The sequence below is a fragment of the Rhea pennata genome, chromosome 19 (genome assembly GCF_028389875.1).
Source record: "Rhea pennata isolate bPtePen1 chromosome 19, bPtePen1.pri, whole genome shotgun sequence".
Taxonomy (NCBI): domain Eukaryota; kingdom Metazoa; phylum Chordata; class Aves; order Rheiformes; family Rheidae; genus Rhea; species Rhea pennata.
In genome coordinates, this window is record NC_084681.1 from 4632971 (window position 1) to 4651063 (window position 18093).

General features: G+C 43.8%; 2 protein-coding genes across 3 annotated transcripts; both read right to left on the reverse strand.

Annotated features, from left to right (window-relative positions):
• Positions 1–483: 483 nt before the first annotated feature.
• RNF135 (ring finger protein 135) lies at positions 484–7460 on the reverse strand. The gene is made up of 6 exons (XM_062591668.1): positions 7110–7460; positions 5925–6011; positions 5176–5379; positions 3734–3896; positions 2307–2408; positions 484–1402 (listed from the first exon to the last, which is right to left on the reverse strand). Exons 1-6 carry the CDS (start codon positions 7449–7451, stop codon positions 867–869), a joined length of 1434 nt encoding a protein of 477 aa, XP_062447652.1. The 5' UTR covers positions 7452–7460; the 3' UTR covers positions 484–866.
• A 1891-nt stretch (positions 7461–9351) lies between these two features.
• ADAP2 (ArfGAP with dual PH domains 2) lies at positions 9352–17821 on the reverse strand. Of its 2 annotated transcripts, XM_062591620.1 has the most exons (10): positions 17716–17821; positions 16693–16823; positions 15920–16011; positions 15708–15793; positions 15230–15339; positions 14422–14568; positions 13581–13664; positions 12278–12340; positions 10936–11013; positions 9352–10337 (listed from the first exon to the last, which is right to left on the reverse strand). In XM_062591620.1, exons 1-10 carry the CDS (start codon positions 17798–17800, stop codon positions 10119–10121), a joined length of 1095 nt encoding a protein of 364 aa, XP_062447604.1. In that variant the 5' UTR covers positions 17801–17821; the 3' UTR covers positions 9352–10118. The 2 variants fall into 2 exon arrangements, with proteins under 2 accessions (XP_062447604.1, XP_062447605.1); XM_062591621.1 differs by lacking the exons at positions 10936–11013; positions 12278–12340.
• Between the last annotated feature and the right edge of the window lie 272 nt (positions 17822–18093).

Sequence of the window (18093 nt, forward strand, 5' to 3'; positions counted from 1 at the left end):
AACCGGGACCTCCCTGCAGCCAGAAAGACTCTACAGACTGGGACAGAAATATCCCCTGCCCCCTGGGAAGGGAACGCCCAAAACCTCCTAATTCCTCAGGCTATCTAGCAGGAAAAGATGGTCCCTGCCATGACACAGTCCTGCTCTTGTTCTTTAAAATAGGAATAGAATTAACACATGATTTATTAGCTGGTACAAACATATTTGAAAATAGCTGGTTCCAAAAACATCCCCATGATCACAACCTCATGAGGACTGACATCCAGCCAGCTTGAGCTGGACTGAAACAAGATAGTGCCTGTGAGACAGCAGGGAAGTCTCCCAGAACATCCTTTGTCAGGTCCTCAGATACATGGCCTGTTTCCTCCAGTTTAGCACCCACTCTGAAGGAAAAGATTTTCATACATGAGATCACTAACATCCTTGCCCTCTGAACATTCTCTGCTCAAAGAGACCTTTCTAAAGAAATCACACTCCACAGAATAAAATGGCACAATGTGTATTTTTTGACTCAATGTAGGACGACGAGGCCCGTGTGGTCCAGGTGGGCTTAGTCCCCACCTCTGGGGCTGCTAAGAAGGAGAGCTTCCTTTATAGGTGCAGGTTTGGGACTGCTTAATGCTGCTTAGGAAATCCACCTCACTTCCTCGGGGGTGGTTAACACCCTTAGCATAGACCGGATTTGCTTTAGTGAAGTATGGCTAGATCAGAGCATAGCACAAGAAAAAGCAAGCAGACAAAATATGAATTGCTGATTTCCAGGCAAGCTTGGGTAACTATACTCTCTGGTAAATTCTTATACTAAACACTAAAGCTTTTATAGAAGCTCTGCAGCCAGTCAAAATTTTCACTTTCCTGAACAGGCTTTACCTCCTGTTTGTATGACTTATAGTTAAAGATCCATTTCTCTCTAGATTATATAACCAGAAGGCAGGGTAAAGAGGATTTGACGTATTGATTTCAAAAGTATGCAAGAGCATTTCTTTGTCTGTGATGGAGTAAAATGACATGCTCTTCTTTTGTAGTTCGAGGAAGACTCCAACCTTCAATGGTTTCTCCCTGTTTAATAATGTTTCTTGACCCCTATGCCATGCTGACAGCTGCTTTTGGGGACCTACCCATTCCACACACCAGGAATGCTCTGATCTTCCCAATTTATCTTTTCTACCAATCATTTCATGAGCAACTCCAACAGCCCATCCATCACTGTCCTTGGTAATTACTTCCCAGTAGTGGCACCCAGTAGAGAAGCTCTGGGAACACATCACTTGGCTGATGCAGAATCTCTTGGGTGATGGTTCATAATTAGAGGGATGGTTGGAAACCATTACTTTCCTGTTCTGGGCTGTGATTACTAAGCGCTGATATACTCTTGTGAGATCAAAGGTCACATCATCTGCCCCTAGAAGAGAGAAAGGAAAATATTCACACCTGCAGGTGACAAGAAGGGAGGTCGCCTCAGTATTTACCTGTATCCTTCATAATGCTGAAGGTGCATTGCTTCTCAGAACAGCAATGAAACCCAGTGATCATACACCTTAACCAAAGCCCGGTCCTGCACCACAGCAAGAATCATAAACCAAACACCGAGGACTGTCCCCTGAGGCCAGTGATTACTGAAACATTTAACAGACATGATCAAGTAAATATCCACAAAAGATTTGTGGACTCTAATGAAAGGTGATGGTGCTTGTCATCCCACAGGATGGATTTGATTCTCAACCATAGTCTTGCAACAAAATTAGCCTTTTACCAGTAATAAATACTGGCAATATAAAATAAATACAGTAATAAATGGGATACTTACCTTGCCTAAGAAAAATGATATAATCATCAATTCACTGGGACATGTTTTTGCATGTTTTATCAGCAAAAACATTTGTTTCATGTTTAAGGCACAGCTGTAGTAGAATACATTGACTGTAAATACATTTCTGTAAAAACGAGACAGAATTCAGACACCACATGTAGTCACTACAGCTTAACACAGTAAAGATCAGTAACTGCTCATGCAGCAATGCATAATCTGCAGCCAGCACAAGCTACAACACAGGCTTATATACCTCTGTAAAACAGGACTCTTACCCTTTTCATCTTACCTATGCTGTCAGGTATATTATTACATTATGCTGCAGTAATTGATTAATTCACGGTAACTTGATTGTATTTCTAAGCTTCAGTTGAAAAGCCAGATACCCTGATGATGTTTATAAGTACAGTTTTCTTCAACAGATCCACAGTCATAGTATTAATTTGTTTTTACTTGAATATTGTTACTGAAGAGTCACGCTGGCTTGCATACTTACACTGAGAAAACTGGCTTGAAATCCCTGGTCCTGGATTTTCAGCTCTAGACTCTGAAGATAATGAGCAGACCCTTGCTTCCTGATGCAAATCTGGAGGTTGTTCTATATATGAAAAAAGAAAGTGTTAAGGTGCTTCTTCAAAATGTAAATAGGACATATTTATGTTTCCAAAGGAAAACATAAAATATAGTAAAACTAGCTAGTCGTTTAAGTTCTAAAAAAGGATTTTTTTTTTCAATTGTGTAAATTACTGAAGGATGTGTAGGCAAACATTATTCATACCCAAACCTATTAAAACACTCACTGTGGCCAGAACGGAGCAGTTAGAAGGTTGGGTGCGTGGATTAGTTTGATGTCATGTTGAAATTCTGTATCCACATGAGCCAGTTTCTTTCATATTTCACCATGTTTACAGTGGTCCTCTCCCCCCCCTACCCCCCCAGCATGCCATGTTCCTTGTGTTACTTGCACAGGCATTTCACAAGCACTGAGTAATTTTTGAGTCTGCCCACTGAAAAGCCTGACATTCAGTCTTACAGATTTGAGGACTATTTCTAATTTTCTGTGATGCTGTAAGGTGTATTTATAAGACTTGTTTGCAGACACTTTCTGGTATAGTTACAGGATACGTTGGCTTTGTCAGGAAAGCCATCTTTAAAAGTTCCTGCCCTGTGCCTCTGCCCACTGATGCGTCGGTTGTGCTGTTAAAAATGATTGCAGAGCAGAGCTGTAAACTCAACTGCTGAAATAATCCAGGTAAGAAAAATCTTCAGGTAAAATTATGATTAAGTAACTTGGGTTTTTCAGTACTAGTGCTTGCAAAAGGCAAGTAGTAATGGAAAGAGTGGTAAGGGGAGGATTGCCCCTGAGTAGCAGTGGGGTTTTAGTTTAGTCTAAGTTGCTCTCAAAAACACTCACTGGGCTTTCTAAAACAGACAGACTGTGCTTGAAAAAGGAGAATTCCACAGCAAAGCCCAAACCAATTCCAGAAGGCTTTGCCTGGACACAGCTTTTGATGAGAGGGTCCTTTATGCCTAATTTTAGCAGAGACTTCACTTTTAGACTCCTCTATATTTAGAAAACAATATTTAAACATGTCATGTTTCATTCTCCATTTCTAATCTACACATCTATCAGTTCTTCTGGGCTCCCATTAAAGTATAATGTGGTCATGTTATCTACAAAACTGCAAGGGTTATTAGAACAATATGCACACTTGTTTTCTCTGAAGTATTTGTTTTGTTTTCCAATGTTACAGACCCATACATTTGTAAGAATGACTTTCCTACAAATCTTCAGTATGGGGTCAAAGCGGTGTCAAAATACAGCAGTCTCACATGTAAGGGTTGAGTGAGGTGGAGAGGCCACATGCAAGACCCTGCTGGATCAACTCCCTCTAAGAAAACAAGAGATTTCAAAAAACCCACCTGGAGGGAACTGCCCAGGGTATTTCTCCAAAAGTAACATTTCCAGTTGTTTCTTAAGATCTTCTACAGCACTTGTGAGAACATCAATCTTTTCCTCATCAAGTGTAATTTTATCCATTGTTAAAGGTGAGCCTTTGTACCCATCTCTCTCAGGTAAGTTATCCTAATAACAACATAAAACAAGAATCAAGATGGGGGATGTAAACAGTAACACTTATTTCATCTAGCGTATCAGGTGATACTATAGAACTAGAGTGGAAAAGCAGCAGTGATCTCTCTAATATATTATTCTTTGTGTGGAGAGCTTCCTTTATAAAATATGTATTTGAGAGTAATAACTGGAAATCTTACAGAAAATATGATCTTGATCAAGAATAAACTAACATGTCTTTCCCCATGAAAACTAAGAATGGGGAATTCTTAAATTTATTATAATTTCCTTAAAATATATATACACACACACACATATATACATATATTGTACATATACACACACATGCAATATACATGCATCACAAATTTGGTTTCTCTTTTTAAGCTTTCTTCTCATTCTAGGTATACAAACTCAAATTTTTAAAATGCAACAGGATGAGATCTAGCACAGAATACACAAGAGAGTGGTAATCCTCAATTGCCTACATTGAGAAATTGTGAAAATCTGCATCTGAGCTTGTCCTCTTTGTCTGCCTTTACAGTCTGTGGAAAGGCATTTTGAAGGCTTGATTCATCTCATCTGAAGGTAGGTGTCTCAAGTAGGCCAGATGACTCATGCTCTAAAAGTACCCGTTTCTCTTAATTAACTATAATAGGAGTCTAGATCAGATGTAAATATATAACGTTGCATGAGATGAATTCCAATCCAGGCCTCTGCGCTTTGCCCTGGCAATCCACTTCCATATCTACTGAGCTCTACTCCACATTCTCACTAGCTGATTAACATCGTTAGTATTGTCTTCCACATCAAAATAGGTTTTGCAGAATTAAAAGCGCTTCTACTGCCTCTTTTAAGAGCCTTTGACAGATTTTTTACAAAAAGTTATCAGAAAAGTTAATGACTTTGTGAACCCTTTAACTTGCATACATGTATTTTTTTTTTCCTGGAATAGAAAAAAATACATAATAAAGAATCTTAACCTTAGATTTGACTCAGGACGAGATTTAAGCAAGTAGTCTCGACTTCATTCCAGCTCGCTAACCTCCTTGGAACAAATCTAGTTCAGACTTTGTATCCCTATCTTAGGCCTTTCCTAGTATTTTTTTTTCCCTCTGAATTTTCTACTCTGAGCTTTCACTGGTAGCACTGACAGTGGTGGATTGCTATCATTGTCTCTAGTGAGAGTAGTGCAGTGGAGATCTGAAAGTACTCTGTACCTCTTCAGCCTTTTAAGAGATTTAGCTCAAGAGTTTCTGCCTACATTCAGCCACTTCATTTCATCACTTACCAGTCCTTTCTCCATTTGGGCTTTGATGTCTGTGAGCTTGTTCACTTCAGCACAGAGCTGGTCAATAACCTCTTCAATTTTCTGTTGAGTTGCTTGTTGCTGTTTTTCAATGAACATCAGTGTGTTTCTCTCCTGTCTTTCAACATATTCCTTCATGCAACAGAAATCTTTAGTAATCCGACTTTTGATCTGAGATGTATATTCCTGAAATGCAGAAAACATGGAGTTATTTCGGTATGTAGAAAAGATGCATGTAATATGAGAATCTACTACCTCATCTAATACACTCTTTGACTGACCTCTCCAGATCAGCAGCAGCTGTCTTTATTCAAAAGAATAAAAAATATTTTCACTGTCCTGCATTTCTTGCAATGGGATTTTGAGCATGTTAAGAATCTTGACTATTTTATGGTCAGCAGTCTTTGACCAGCCTCTTCATAAACATCTATATTCCCTCTTTATGCCTTGCATCTTGCCTCTAAAGCATTCAGGCTACTCCTGGGATAGGCAGAAAAAGACAAAAACATGAAAATCCTGTGGCCCCCTTGTGCCAGCTAAGACAAGAGTTAATGCACCTGGTGCCATAGTCTATTCTCATCAGAAAAAATAAAGAGTTTTCAGAGTAAAAGAAGGAAATGAAAAGGAGATTCCTGCTCTGGGCTGGAAGGCTACACTGGAGTCAGTCATGCGCCTCCAGGTGGATGTGGAAATAGAAGCTAATTGAAGTTAATGAATGTACATATCTGTACCTTTGTTTTAGTCAGATCCTTCCTCAAGAGGTGGATGGTCTGTTCAGTCATTTCCAGTTGCTTGGAGATCTCATTTATCTCTTCCTCCTTTAAAGTGACACATTTGAATGTTTATCTATATAATGCCCGGAGAAAACCTGACTAGGCTAAAAAGCAGAGTAATAAAACCCTCTACATCATGGATATTAGTTATACACTGACTGATTAAAAGGGGGACTAGAGGAGACAATTAATTCTGAATGTAAATAATCACAGCAAAGTCAACATTCAACATATATTCAAATGTAATTATGAGCTTAAGCCCTTTGCTTGACTGCAGAGATTGAAGATAACTGTCTTTTGTGCATGCAGGTGTGTATAATGCTAAAATAATGAGGGTCAATAGTCAGATTTTGCTCATCTCCTCAATCAAAATTTGGGATTTTTTTTAAAGCTTTTTTTCTCTTTAAGCAGAGATCTAGATAATGAACCAGATCCACTTTGTGCCATTTGGGTAGGTGGAGCTGTAGCACCGTATAAATAATATTTTGGTTAGATATTTCCAGTGCTAAGACTGTGTAATAAGTAACACTGCTTAAAGACATTTAGGAAAAGACAAAGGAAGGAACAGACAGTGACTGGGATACAAAACAACTGAAGCAATGCAATGCTCTGTCCTCCAGGATGCTCAGTGCTCAAGGTGAGGGATGCCACACACTGGCATTACACTATTTGCCCATTGCAGGTTTTAACTAGAGGAATGATAAAGCAAGGGTGAAAAAATGGAGACAGAAACAAAAAACAGTAACAGAGAGATGCAGAGAAAGAAAAAGAAAACAGGCACAGATAGATTTACAGATGTCTAAGGTCTCTAGCCATTCAGTGCTCAACAGGCAGTGCTCTGCATCTTCTCCTAACACCCTCTTCGGCACATCAGTAGCCCTCTCAATGTGATCTTGTTATGAGAATGCTAAATTGGCATGTGAAAAGCAAGGTAGCCAGGAAGAAAAAATAAAAATAAGAAAGATGAAGTTAACTCAGTCCCAGCCACACCTCCATCTTCTCAGCCCTGAAAAGTGTATCCCCAGGGGTTACCGAGGGCACCAGGATCTCCTGGGGAGGCGAGGTGAGGGCAGGAGCGCCAGGCAGTCCCTGCATGTCCTGGGGGGCTGCCGCTAGGGAGCCCCGGGGGGCCTCTCGCTGTACCTTTTCCACATCTCTCCGTCTCGCTGAGCTCTGGCTGTCGCTGGCTCTGTTCAGTTCCAGCTCCTCCTGTCTCTCCGACTCTTTCTCCTTTTCCTCCCTGGAGATCAAGTTCACCAGAACGGCTAGCTCCCGGTTGGGCCACAAGTCCTTCAGCTCGAAGCCCTTGCGGCACAGCGGGCAGCTGGCACCCCGCTTCGTCTTGAAGTAGGCGGTGATGCAGGACCGGCAGAAGTTATGGCTGCAGATCGTGAGCCGCACAGGGTCGGAGAAGTACGCCAGGCAGAAGGAGCACTTCAGGTCCAGGTCGGCCTGGAGCTGCTGGAGATCCACAGAGGCTGCCATGGCCTCTCGTATTTCAGTTTCGGTTCCTGCCGCCTTTCGCCTCCTCCCGCCTCCCCGGAGGAGGCTCTGGCGTGCGAGAGCTGAGAGGCGGTGACACGGTGGTGGGGACAGCTGCGCCCCGTGAGAGCAAAGGGAGAGAGCGGAGGACACCACAGGATAGAGCCTCTCCTCAGACACTGGCTCCGTTCAAAAACCGCTGTGCTGCGGCAGAGATGGGTCCACCCGCACAGCCGGGCCCCCCAGCTGAGCCAGGGCCAGCCAGCTCGCCCCAGGCAGGGCCAGGAGGCTCCTGCAGAGCTCCAGCCTGGGACGCAGGCGCAGCCAGAAAGTTCAGTGCATGGACCAGCACTCCCCTCTTCTGGCAGCTCTAGTCCATGAATTGGTTTGGCTTAGAAATGAACTGTCAGGCAGAGGGCTTGGTGATCCAGCCTTGCCTTTTACTGACTCTCCCAAAAAAGTTGCTGCATCTGCACTATTTCATTTTCTCAGGGAGTTTCTTGGGTTTTTTAACAGTAGAGTTGCTGACAGAGCTGGCCTACTGACCCATACGGGAGAGCAAGCAACACAACTCAGCAGGACCTGCACAGCCCCACCCAGGAAGTTTAGACTACTGATGGATGGCCTGATCCCTGCTGAGCGTTGTCTCCCATTACTAAGCTAATCTCAAAACAATTAATGTATGTAAAACCAAACCAAGACCAATACTGTTCCTCATACGAGTCAGTAGATGCTTTGCTCTTTATTTTGGTGGCTGTTGGATCAGGCTGTTACAAGATTTGCTTAACCACCACGAGCTCAAATTCAGGTTTTGTGGGGAGCACGGGATACACAGGGAAGTCTATGGGTGCGTATAAGCAAGCAAAACTCCTGCTGCAGATTGCTCAGGGTTAGATGGTGATGAGCTGGCTGAGACAGGCAGAATGAAGATGACAGAATCATAGAATGGCTGAGGTTGGAAGGGACCTCTGGAAATCATCTAGTCCAAACATCCTGCTCAAGCAGGGTCACCTAGAGCATGTTGCACAGGATCTCCTCCAAGTGGGTTTTGAATATCTCCAGAGGAGGAGACTCCACAACCTCTCTGGGTAACCTGTTCTAGTGCTCTGTCATCCTCACAGTAAAGAATTTTTTCCTCATCCAAGATCCAACTCAACTAATTTTTACACACAAAAAATACCATTTCACTAATCCCTGCACACATCAGGACTTCCTCATTCCTGCAGAAGAGGAAAACTATTCTGGGTATCTCAGACTGGCTGGCAAGTATCAGCAAGAAATGACCGCTTCACCAGAAACTTAGCTTGCAAGACTTCCGCTTGATTTGCAAACTAAGGCAGTATTAAAAGAGAAGAATCAAATATCTGAATGACTGGCTGCTTGGTAGAACGAAACCTCACACTCTGTCTGGCAAGAAAAAGCTCAGTGCACTGTATCAGCCAGTGTAAATCTTCACCGATTCCTGCATAAAATGGATTAAGTGGTACCTGATCAGGAGGCATTCACTCTCCACTTCCAGGGCTGGTACTCATTCACTGAGTGTCTTCAAGCAGGTCACTGAAGGTAACACTTTTAAAGTAGCTTCTGCCTTTCAATGCTCAGTTTAGACCAACTCATTAAGTGACTCTAGAACCCAGAGCTTCAGCTGGACTTCCAGGAGGACAGATCATCATATCTTCATCTTGAACTCATAATGTCTTGGTTGGGGCACCACTGTCCAGGTTAGTTTTGGAAAAAATTTGGTGTTCAGATTTGCCACTTATAAAAAAGTCAAATAGCAGAGACTGCCAAAAGCAAGGAGCTAGGGGTATTTGCCATCAGATTGATTCCATTACAATATCCTCTACAATTCAAATATGACTTTTATTTTAATAATTTCTGTACTAGAAATATAACACTGTAAAAGACATTAAACCCATTGAAAACAACCCTGTCCCTGTCTGAAGATGAGCTGCAAGCAGGTGGAGCACAGCTACTAAGCTTTACATATGCTCAGTGACTGCAAGTGTGTATAGCACTGCTTGGCTCTGCTCCTCCCAAAGAAAGACATCCAGTGAGTCCAGCATGAATTGGCATCTTAGGTCTATCTGACAGGACACCCTGCATCTCTTTACCTCTTGATCACTGGCTTTACATACTCATGTAACAGATGATCACATTCACCAGCAGGATATATGTCACAGGCTGGACTGTAAAATACATTCTGCAGGAGGTATAGGAGTCCACTTCTGACCTCAGACTGAGGCCAGAGGGGGAACATCTGGTATAACAGCACCTACAGGGATCCTCAAGGAACTGCATGTCAGTCTCTCCTGGTGTAAGCATTTCTCTGCTGACCTTGTTCTTTTTGCCATAAGACAGCACTGGCTGATTCATCCCTACATCAGGAGAGGAAAGCTTCCTCCTCTCAAAAACAGACAAGGGAAGGAAGGAAGAAGGCACTTCATGCAAGGTTCTGCAGGGACACAGATCCTTTCTAAACATCTGTATCTCCCTCTTACTCATTTCTCTGCTGTTTCCCTTCTTGTGCCTTCAGCTGTTCAAGGAAGAAGTCCTCTGTGCTAGTCGCTCACTGCAGGGCCTTGAGCACTGTCCTTGCCAACAGGAAGAGGCCACAGAGCAGTGCTGAAGAGAACCAAAAGTACAGTTCACTGGAACTCAGTGCTAGTCTTAGCCAGTCAAAGGCTGGGCAAGGACCCCATTCAAAGCATCTATCCACTCCCTCTGCTCCCTGTCGTTCTCACACATAAACACAAATTCTCTCGTTGGTGTGACCATAGTGATCCCTGGTTTCCTCTTCTTCATCTGGACTCCCTGGGGAAAGCCAGCTCGTACTTCATAACCCTCATCTGTCCTTCCGATAAAAACATGGCCCTGTTCAGATGAATCCTAGAAAGAAGGAATCAGAAAAAATCCATTAGCTAGTTGACAGCATGGCTCCAGCAGACACTGACATGGAGCAGGAACTGGGGAACCATGGAAAGGACATCGCTCTGATGACAGGTAGCAGGAAACACAACAGAGCTTTTTTTACACTCAGAGGCATTCTCCAAAGAAAGAAACAAAGACCAACCCTTGCAGAGCTGGCTGGTAGATGTTCAGAAGGAGCATGGGAGGATATTCTTGGAGTCAAATGTGTCAGAAAGTGCTAGGAAGTGTTCAGTGTTAGGAAGCACAACACTGGGGCTCTCAAGCCTCTGTTAGTAGTATTCACCCATACACCCACCTGTAATAGGGGTGGGAGTGTGTGGGCTATAAATCCTCATGGCAGGTACAGTGATTTTTAAAAGAGCTAGATCTTTCTCATGGCTACTGAGAGGGCCAGAGTTCCCAAATGGCTCAGCTCCAAAGAGATCCATCAACAAAGGAGATGAGCTCTTGGGAAGCCTCTGCTTCAGTCTTGTGCAGCCACTGGCAGAGTGGGATAAGAACAGCATTCCCCACTCTGCGAGAGGGCTTGTGGAACAGTGAAGAACACTCTTCTTACCAGTGGATTTTTAAAGTAAATCAGGATCCTCTCTTGAGAGTCCAGGCTGAACCAGCGCACCTTAAAGGCCTCCTTCTGCTGCAAGGAGATGGCAGAAGTTCTTTAAAGACCAAGTCTCAACGGGGAGTTCTGCCCATTCAAGGTGGATCTCTGGGCTTCTTTTCTGACTCCAAGCTTGAGTTCAACTTCACTTTAGCCCTATAACTGGTAATAGGTAACTCACTGCTGTGTGCAGACCTCATCTCCCTTCTCTCTGGGTTCACACTAGAGATTTGTATTCAATGACAGTCCTTTAGATGAGGCAAGAAAATTTTGCTCTACAAGTGATCAAACACAGGTTTCAGGAAGTTACAGCAAACGAATTAACTGAAAACACTGCAGAGAACAATCCCTGGGCCAGTGGCTGTCATGGGGAGTGTGTGCAAGCAATTTCAGCATTTTGATTGGGGAGGTGTTTTTAACATTTATTTTTTAAAAAGTGCTAATTCCATCTGCTGTGCTCATCTGAACATGCCTTGATCTATTCACTCCTCTCATGAATTCAGAGTCCTCTTCTAGGGCTCACTACAGTTTAAGCAGAATTTAGGAAAGCACACGAACAAACTATCTCTCATGGCTGTGAGCATATTCTGTGGTAGCACCTGCAGGAAGATCTACTGTGACACTAGCACTAAGTGTGGCAAAAAAACCCCAGTGTATTCAATATCAGCATTTTACTACTGAACTTTTTAGTGGGACTTTGACTCAGGACTCCTTCAGCAGAGAGCAAGACAAGAGGCAGCAATGTTCAAACAAGACCTCAGGTCTTTCTCTCCTCCAAGCAGAGTCTGAACTCCCCCATTCCATTCCAAGAAGTAATAGCCAAATACTCTCCTAGAAAAAACAAATGAAACTGTAGACTTCACTGCAGAGTATTTGCTTAATCATACTTCCCTGCTACAAACAGATGTGACTTCTGATCAACCAAGTTTAAGAGGGAAGTAGGGGGAATCAGCATGTGATTTTCTGTTCTAGAGAGCTGCACAATTCTAGAACTGCAGTTAACAGACATACAATACAGCAACCCATTTAGTATTGCATAACAGTACTTTGCATTTCCACCATCACATAATCCACCTTGCTTTCCCTTCAAGGAGGACCCTCCTTCCCCGTCTTATTTTCTGTCCAAAATTAAACATAATTCTAAAGAACATTATAGGCTAGTATATAATCTCATTTATCGATCCAGGAAGCAATTGGTCACTCAACAAATCATTCACTAGTAATCACCACAGCATTATCAAATATTCTCTGTCTGGAAGAATCCTGTTTGCCTACTGCCAAATATGTGAGCTGAACATACCTTTGGTCCTGTTTTCTCCATATATCCTTCTTTGATATAATTTCTTGTAATCCTGGGTATGAGCTAGGAGAACACACACACAAAAAATGTCTGCCATGTCATTCAGGTTCACTTTTCTGTTCTGTTTCTGTCAAAGCAAATCACCATCAATTTTGGCTTTTGGGGCTTGGGATTTTTTTTTGGCTGCTCAGTAAACGGAAGTTTGAAATAAGAAGGAACACACTGGGTTTTTCTTTTTTTTTTGAAAGATTACTCTTTAAAAGAAAGATTAGTCTTTAAAAGGATCACATGGAGACTTCTTGGCTCAAACACTGAGTTCCTTTTTTGCAGGTTTTCTACAGAATGGCCATTCCTTCTACCTCTTCTGGCTATTCCCAAGGTTCACCTACTAGCTTGGGTTACATGAAGGCTGGCTGTTGTCTGGTTGCTCTGAAGGAGGTGTTAATTCTACCTACCTATGATCAAAGCAGAGGCTATATTAAAGAATGCAAAGGACATCAGAAGAAAAAAAATGTTCAGTGATGCCCACTGCCTGGAAAGAAATAACCTAGGAGCTATGACACAGCACCTTTGTGTTTACTTCAGAAACTGACAGTCCTTCATTTCTGTCTCTAAGCGAGCAGAGTACTAAAGACTATTTGTGTTGGCACTAACAGAGAAACTGAGCAGTAGTGATTAGACATATCACTCTTCTCGTTATCACAGTTTGTATGGTTAAACACAAATATATTCTGAAAACTAGGCAAAGATTTAGATTGTATGTCCCAATCCCATGAGAAGGAGGGATAAAGGTTAAGGGTGAAGTTTTTTTTTTTTTTTTTTTTTTTTATCTAGAAGTTCATCCATATCCAGCTGTGCAGATAGAAAGAGCTTCATATATATCAGATAACAGGGAAAACAACGGCACAGTCTCTTAACAGAAATTATCAGAGCTGGCTTTCCATGTATTTCTTGTGCAACTGTTTCTGTACATCTGCTCTGTAGATGTATTTTTACCCAGTGCCATCACACAACCAGAATCTAGCCAGCAGTTCTACTCAAACCTGTCAGCTTCATATACTGCAAGGCTGCTGCCACCAAATCACAACCTTAGCACTAGGCTGAGGCACACCAGAAACCGGGCATCGTGCAGGTCTCCAGGATAGCCTGGGATGACAGCTTCCTTTTCCCAGAGAAGAGTGAGTGTGGCTGGCATTTCCAAAGCTGCATGCTGCTGTTTGAGCACCTAGCTCCACTACAAGTGAGGAAATGTTTTCTCATGCTGTGTTTACACAGACTGCTTCAAGCCCTTTGTGGTTCTCACCTCAGGCTCAGGAACAGCTGGGAAAGTCGTTCTGAGGTAATGGTAACGTGCTGCCCGAATGGCATTGAACCAGTCAACAATCTCCTAGGGGAAACAGCAAATGCAAACATAAAGACAAGAATAACACAAAGGGATAAGAGCGCTGCCTCTGCAAAAAGCCTTACTCCTTCCTTTGACTTTACAGAGACACATTTTCTCCCCAAAGGGTAGAGTGTCCATGACTCATTCCAGACATCTGAGAAACATTAAGCCTCCAAAATATTTTTTTTTAAATGTCCCTCTAGGAAGGTCCCAGACACCCTTGGCATGTCTCCTTGGGGAGTCATCCTGTTCTGTGTACACAGGCTTTTTCAGTTGTTTCGGTTATAGAGTGTTTAAAAACTTTTGTACCTGGAAAGACTTGAGAACTATGGTAAGGGAAATATCAGGAATCTAAAAAATCCTTTAGTCATTTTTTTTTAAATGATGAGGTATTGGGTAGAGGTAACACAGAACAACAATATATTGAATTTATGGAATATCTTCCATATGTGTCAAGAAGGTTTTAAGTAATATAATCACAAAAGTGTATAAAATCATTAGATAAGTATCTTACAGAGACTTACGTATGTGCCTCACTGAAGCCTTAAGACTATTCAGTGTGTGAAGCTGAATATATGCCCTCACAGAACAGGAGCAAGATGAGACTATAGTTACTGATGTCAAATTCTGCAGCTTTCTATATTCTACAGGTCTAGTAATTTCAAATAAAACTAGATCTTGTAGAAGCAGGGTATCTTATCCAAAATACAGATCCAACATCTGAGAATCTTGTTTGTTCCAAGAGCTCTCTGGTATTTACCTTTCCACTTTCATGATAGACGAAAAGGTTCCTTGTTTGACCATCTGTGCTGTACGTGATCTGCAGCCCATGAATATGTTTGATTTTCTCTGTCTGGAACATCGCATTCAGAGTCTCAATGCTGATAATGGCCTTTGGACTTCCAGACTATGGAATGAAAAGCATCAGTGTATTAAAGCGCTCTTAGAGAAGGTAGTGGATCACAGATAAACTTTATAAGAATTAGATCCCTACTGAGCAGAAAGCCAGCATCCTAAAGTATCTGCGTATCAGATATACCTGATATATAAAGCCTTGATTATCTGTGTCACATAAAATTACTTATAAAGAATGACTCCCTTTCCTTGCCAGGGCTGGACGGCTGTTTAAGAGGGGTGTTTCTGAACTGCAAGGGATGAGTTCTCTCTGCAGCCTGACAGTTGGAGAACGATTAACAACACTCTCCCATGAAAGAGAGACACATTGGAGAAGATGTTGCAGAAGATGCTGAGAGAATATTTTGGTAATGTAAGAGGTAACAGCTGCCAACAGACTACTACTTCATGTTGCCATTCAACTGCCAGCATCCCTTTCCTTTATTTACTAAACAAGGAGGCCGCTGAGGGGCTAAGTTGAGGGATAAGGAAAAGGGTTATACTCAAAAGAGCAATTGCCTAAGATATCACAGATGTCAATAGAGAAGTGTCTTGGCTGCTCCAAACACAGGCTGGCAGAGACAGACCTGTGCTGCTATTTGCTGGTAAATAGTAGGGTCTGCAGCTGGATATTGATCAGTTTACCTACAGCCAACTCTGGCTGAGGAACTCACTTCTTTGGTGTAGTACTTCATCACCCCTTCCCCTGCTGATAGAATAAATCGCCTCTTCTGGAACTGTCTGCATTCCCGTCCACGCTTCCAGAGGAATCCTTCACGGCTACCTGCAGATCAGACCAACACAAGTATCAGAGAAGAGCCACGCAATAGCAGGACCACTTATCTACAGAGTGATGTAGCACAAAGTTTCTAGCCTCTTTCCCATCTGAAAATTTTCACCTCAAGTGAAAAAAAAAAACTTTTGAAAACTACAGAACCGTAAGATCACGTGTGTGAGCTAAAAGCTCCCTGTACTTATCTAAAGTGTCTTTCGGGGAGCTTCTTTTCATAGTTACAGACTCAAAAGCAAGGCCTGCACATCTAACAGCTCAAATAAGACAAGCCATCCTTAAACATCTTCAAAGTTGCAAACACATCACTGTGCTGTTGGCCTTAAGGCTAACACCCTTTTCCTGACAATCCTAACTTTTACCTGCAGAACAAGGATCTTGGTAGACCCGGGTGGCAACAAATTCCTCACGCTCATATTTAGCTCTAATCCATTGTTCTCTTAAAACCCTGAAAGAGGAAAACATGGATAAAGCTGATTTACTTCAAATCCATTTTCACCAACCAACTGAAGACATACATAGAGGGAAGAAGGAATTCAGTGGCTCTGCAGCACTGAATAAACCTGGAACTTACAAACAGTCTTGGGAGCGAGGGATGTAGTAGTAGGGAGGGACTTTTGCCTCATATTTAGCTTTGGCACAGAGATTCCCATGATTCTTCATAAACTGAAATATAGAAGCTTCTATTAGGTAGACAACTACAAAATCAATACTGCATCATTAACATAAAATGAAACTTGGATCAAAGGGAGCCCTGCACTTTTTGATCAGTCCTGCCATAACTCTCTGTGTATCTTTGCATAAGTTTATAGATTTACTTTGGCACTACCACTTGCACTTTTTAGGTGGCTGACCCTTTTTAAGTTGGTTACAGTTCTGAATCAGACAGAAAGGAGCACAAGATTACAGTTGTTAATTAAAAGGACAAAAAAAAAGAGAACATATATTTTTGTGATCTCCCTATACCATCTCCTCCTAGCCCTAAACTGCAGCTCATATAATGAACACAATTCAGTAGAAAGATGAGAGGCTGAACCAGCAGTTAAGAGGGGTGTTTTGCTTACTAAGCAGAAGGTACTATCTGAAAGTACCTGCAGGCTTCCAGACCACAAGATGCAGTTACCACGTGCTAAATAAAAGCCCACTGCAGGTTTTTAGAAACACAATAGCCCTTCAGCATGCTTTGAGCAAGCAGACACACACAGAGCCTCCCTGTTTACCCCTGGAGTTAACGGGGCTCTGTGTGGCTCTGTTCCTCTGTCCGTGGTGGATGGCAAATGAACTGCAAGACAGATTATGCAGAAATGTGGAGGAAAGAAAGTGAAATCTCGCTTTATCTTCCCGTACCTCTATAAGATCGTTCTCCCAGAAGTCAAGCCAAAGGGATTTGACCCTGCTGATTTGAGGAAGATTGCGATGGATCCCAGAGCAATTCAAACAAATGAATACTCCAAGTTTGTAAGAAGTCCACTCTGTACCTAGACACAAACACAAACAATGTGCTAATACATGGGGAAAGGCACAGCCATAGGCAAGGGCAAAAAGCACATCCGATTCATTAAATCCAGTCACAGTATTTTCAGTTGTAACTTCATTGTACTCACAGAAACTGCACTTGCTTTCACCAGCAAAAAAATTGTGGCCATGCATTTATAGGCTTTTCCGCTATTTGTTTGAATATTTGTTAAAAATTAACATGACTGCACAGGCAGCCTAGCAGCAATGCAAAAGCTAATTCAACAAGGACAGCTCTCGTTACTGAACTGACCGTGGCAGGATGTCGTGGACAGCGAGCGCTACTGAGAGTGCAACCACCCAGAGCCAGGAGCACGAGGGGCTGTCGCCTGGCGAGGGCTCTGGCACCCGCCTGCTGCGGTGTCCCCTAAAACAGCCTCGACGAGCTGATGCTCAGAGGCGCTGCGGGTGCTCCGGCAAGCTCCTTTCCCGAGCCACCTTCCACCGCGTCTCCCGTATCGCCTCGTGCGCAGGCTGCTCGTCCCCTCTCTCCAGCCGCCGTGGGCTGCCGACAGGGGCTCGGGACACCGAGGGCGACTCCTGCCAGGATGGAGCGTGGCTGCCGGCTCGCCAATGGCCTCCGTTCCCACGCGCGGCCACAAAACCACCTTGCTCCATCTCCTCCTCCTCCTCCGGCCACGCGTGACACCCGGGACGGCTGCTGGAGCACGGGGGCTGCTTCCTGCCCCACGCCGGGCTCTCCCGGTCCCGCGGCGGGAGCCTCCGGGCTCCCTTCTCCCCTTGTGCCCCACGCCGGGCTCTCCCGGTCCCGCGGCGGGAGCCTCCGGCCTCCCTTCTCCCCTTGTGCCGCGGGCGGGCAGAGCCCCGAGGGCGGCACGGCCGAGGGGGCCTTACCCGGCGCCCCGCAGTCGGCGCAGCGGTCGTTCCCGGGCACCTTCAGCAGCTCCTGCAGCAGCGACTTGTTGCGGTCGCGGTCCATCAGCGCCGCCGGCGCCGGGAGACTCCGCGCCGCGAATGAGGAAGCCGAGGGAGCGGCCGGAGCGGAGCCGCGGCGCCGGCCGCGCCCCCTCGGGCCGCCCCGGCCGCGGCGCCGCCCGCAACGGCCGCGGCCGGCGGCGGCGGCAAACGCTGGGGTCAACCGGTAACTTAATTCTCACTCTGTGCGGGGAAAGAAGACGACAGAACTGTAAGAGGGGAAGATTCTCAACGTGGTTAAAGCTGCACTTAATCCTTATTATTATTATTTTTAAAAGGTTATTCAAATACTTTTCA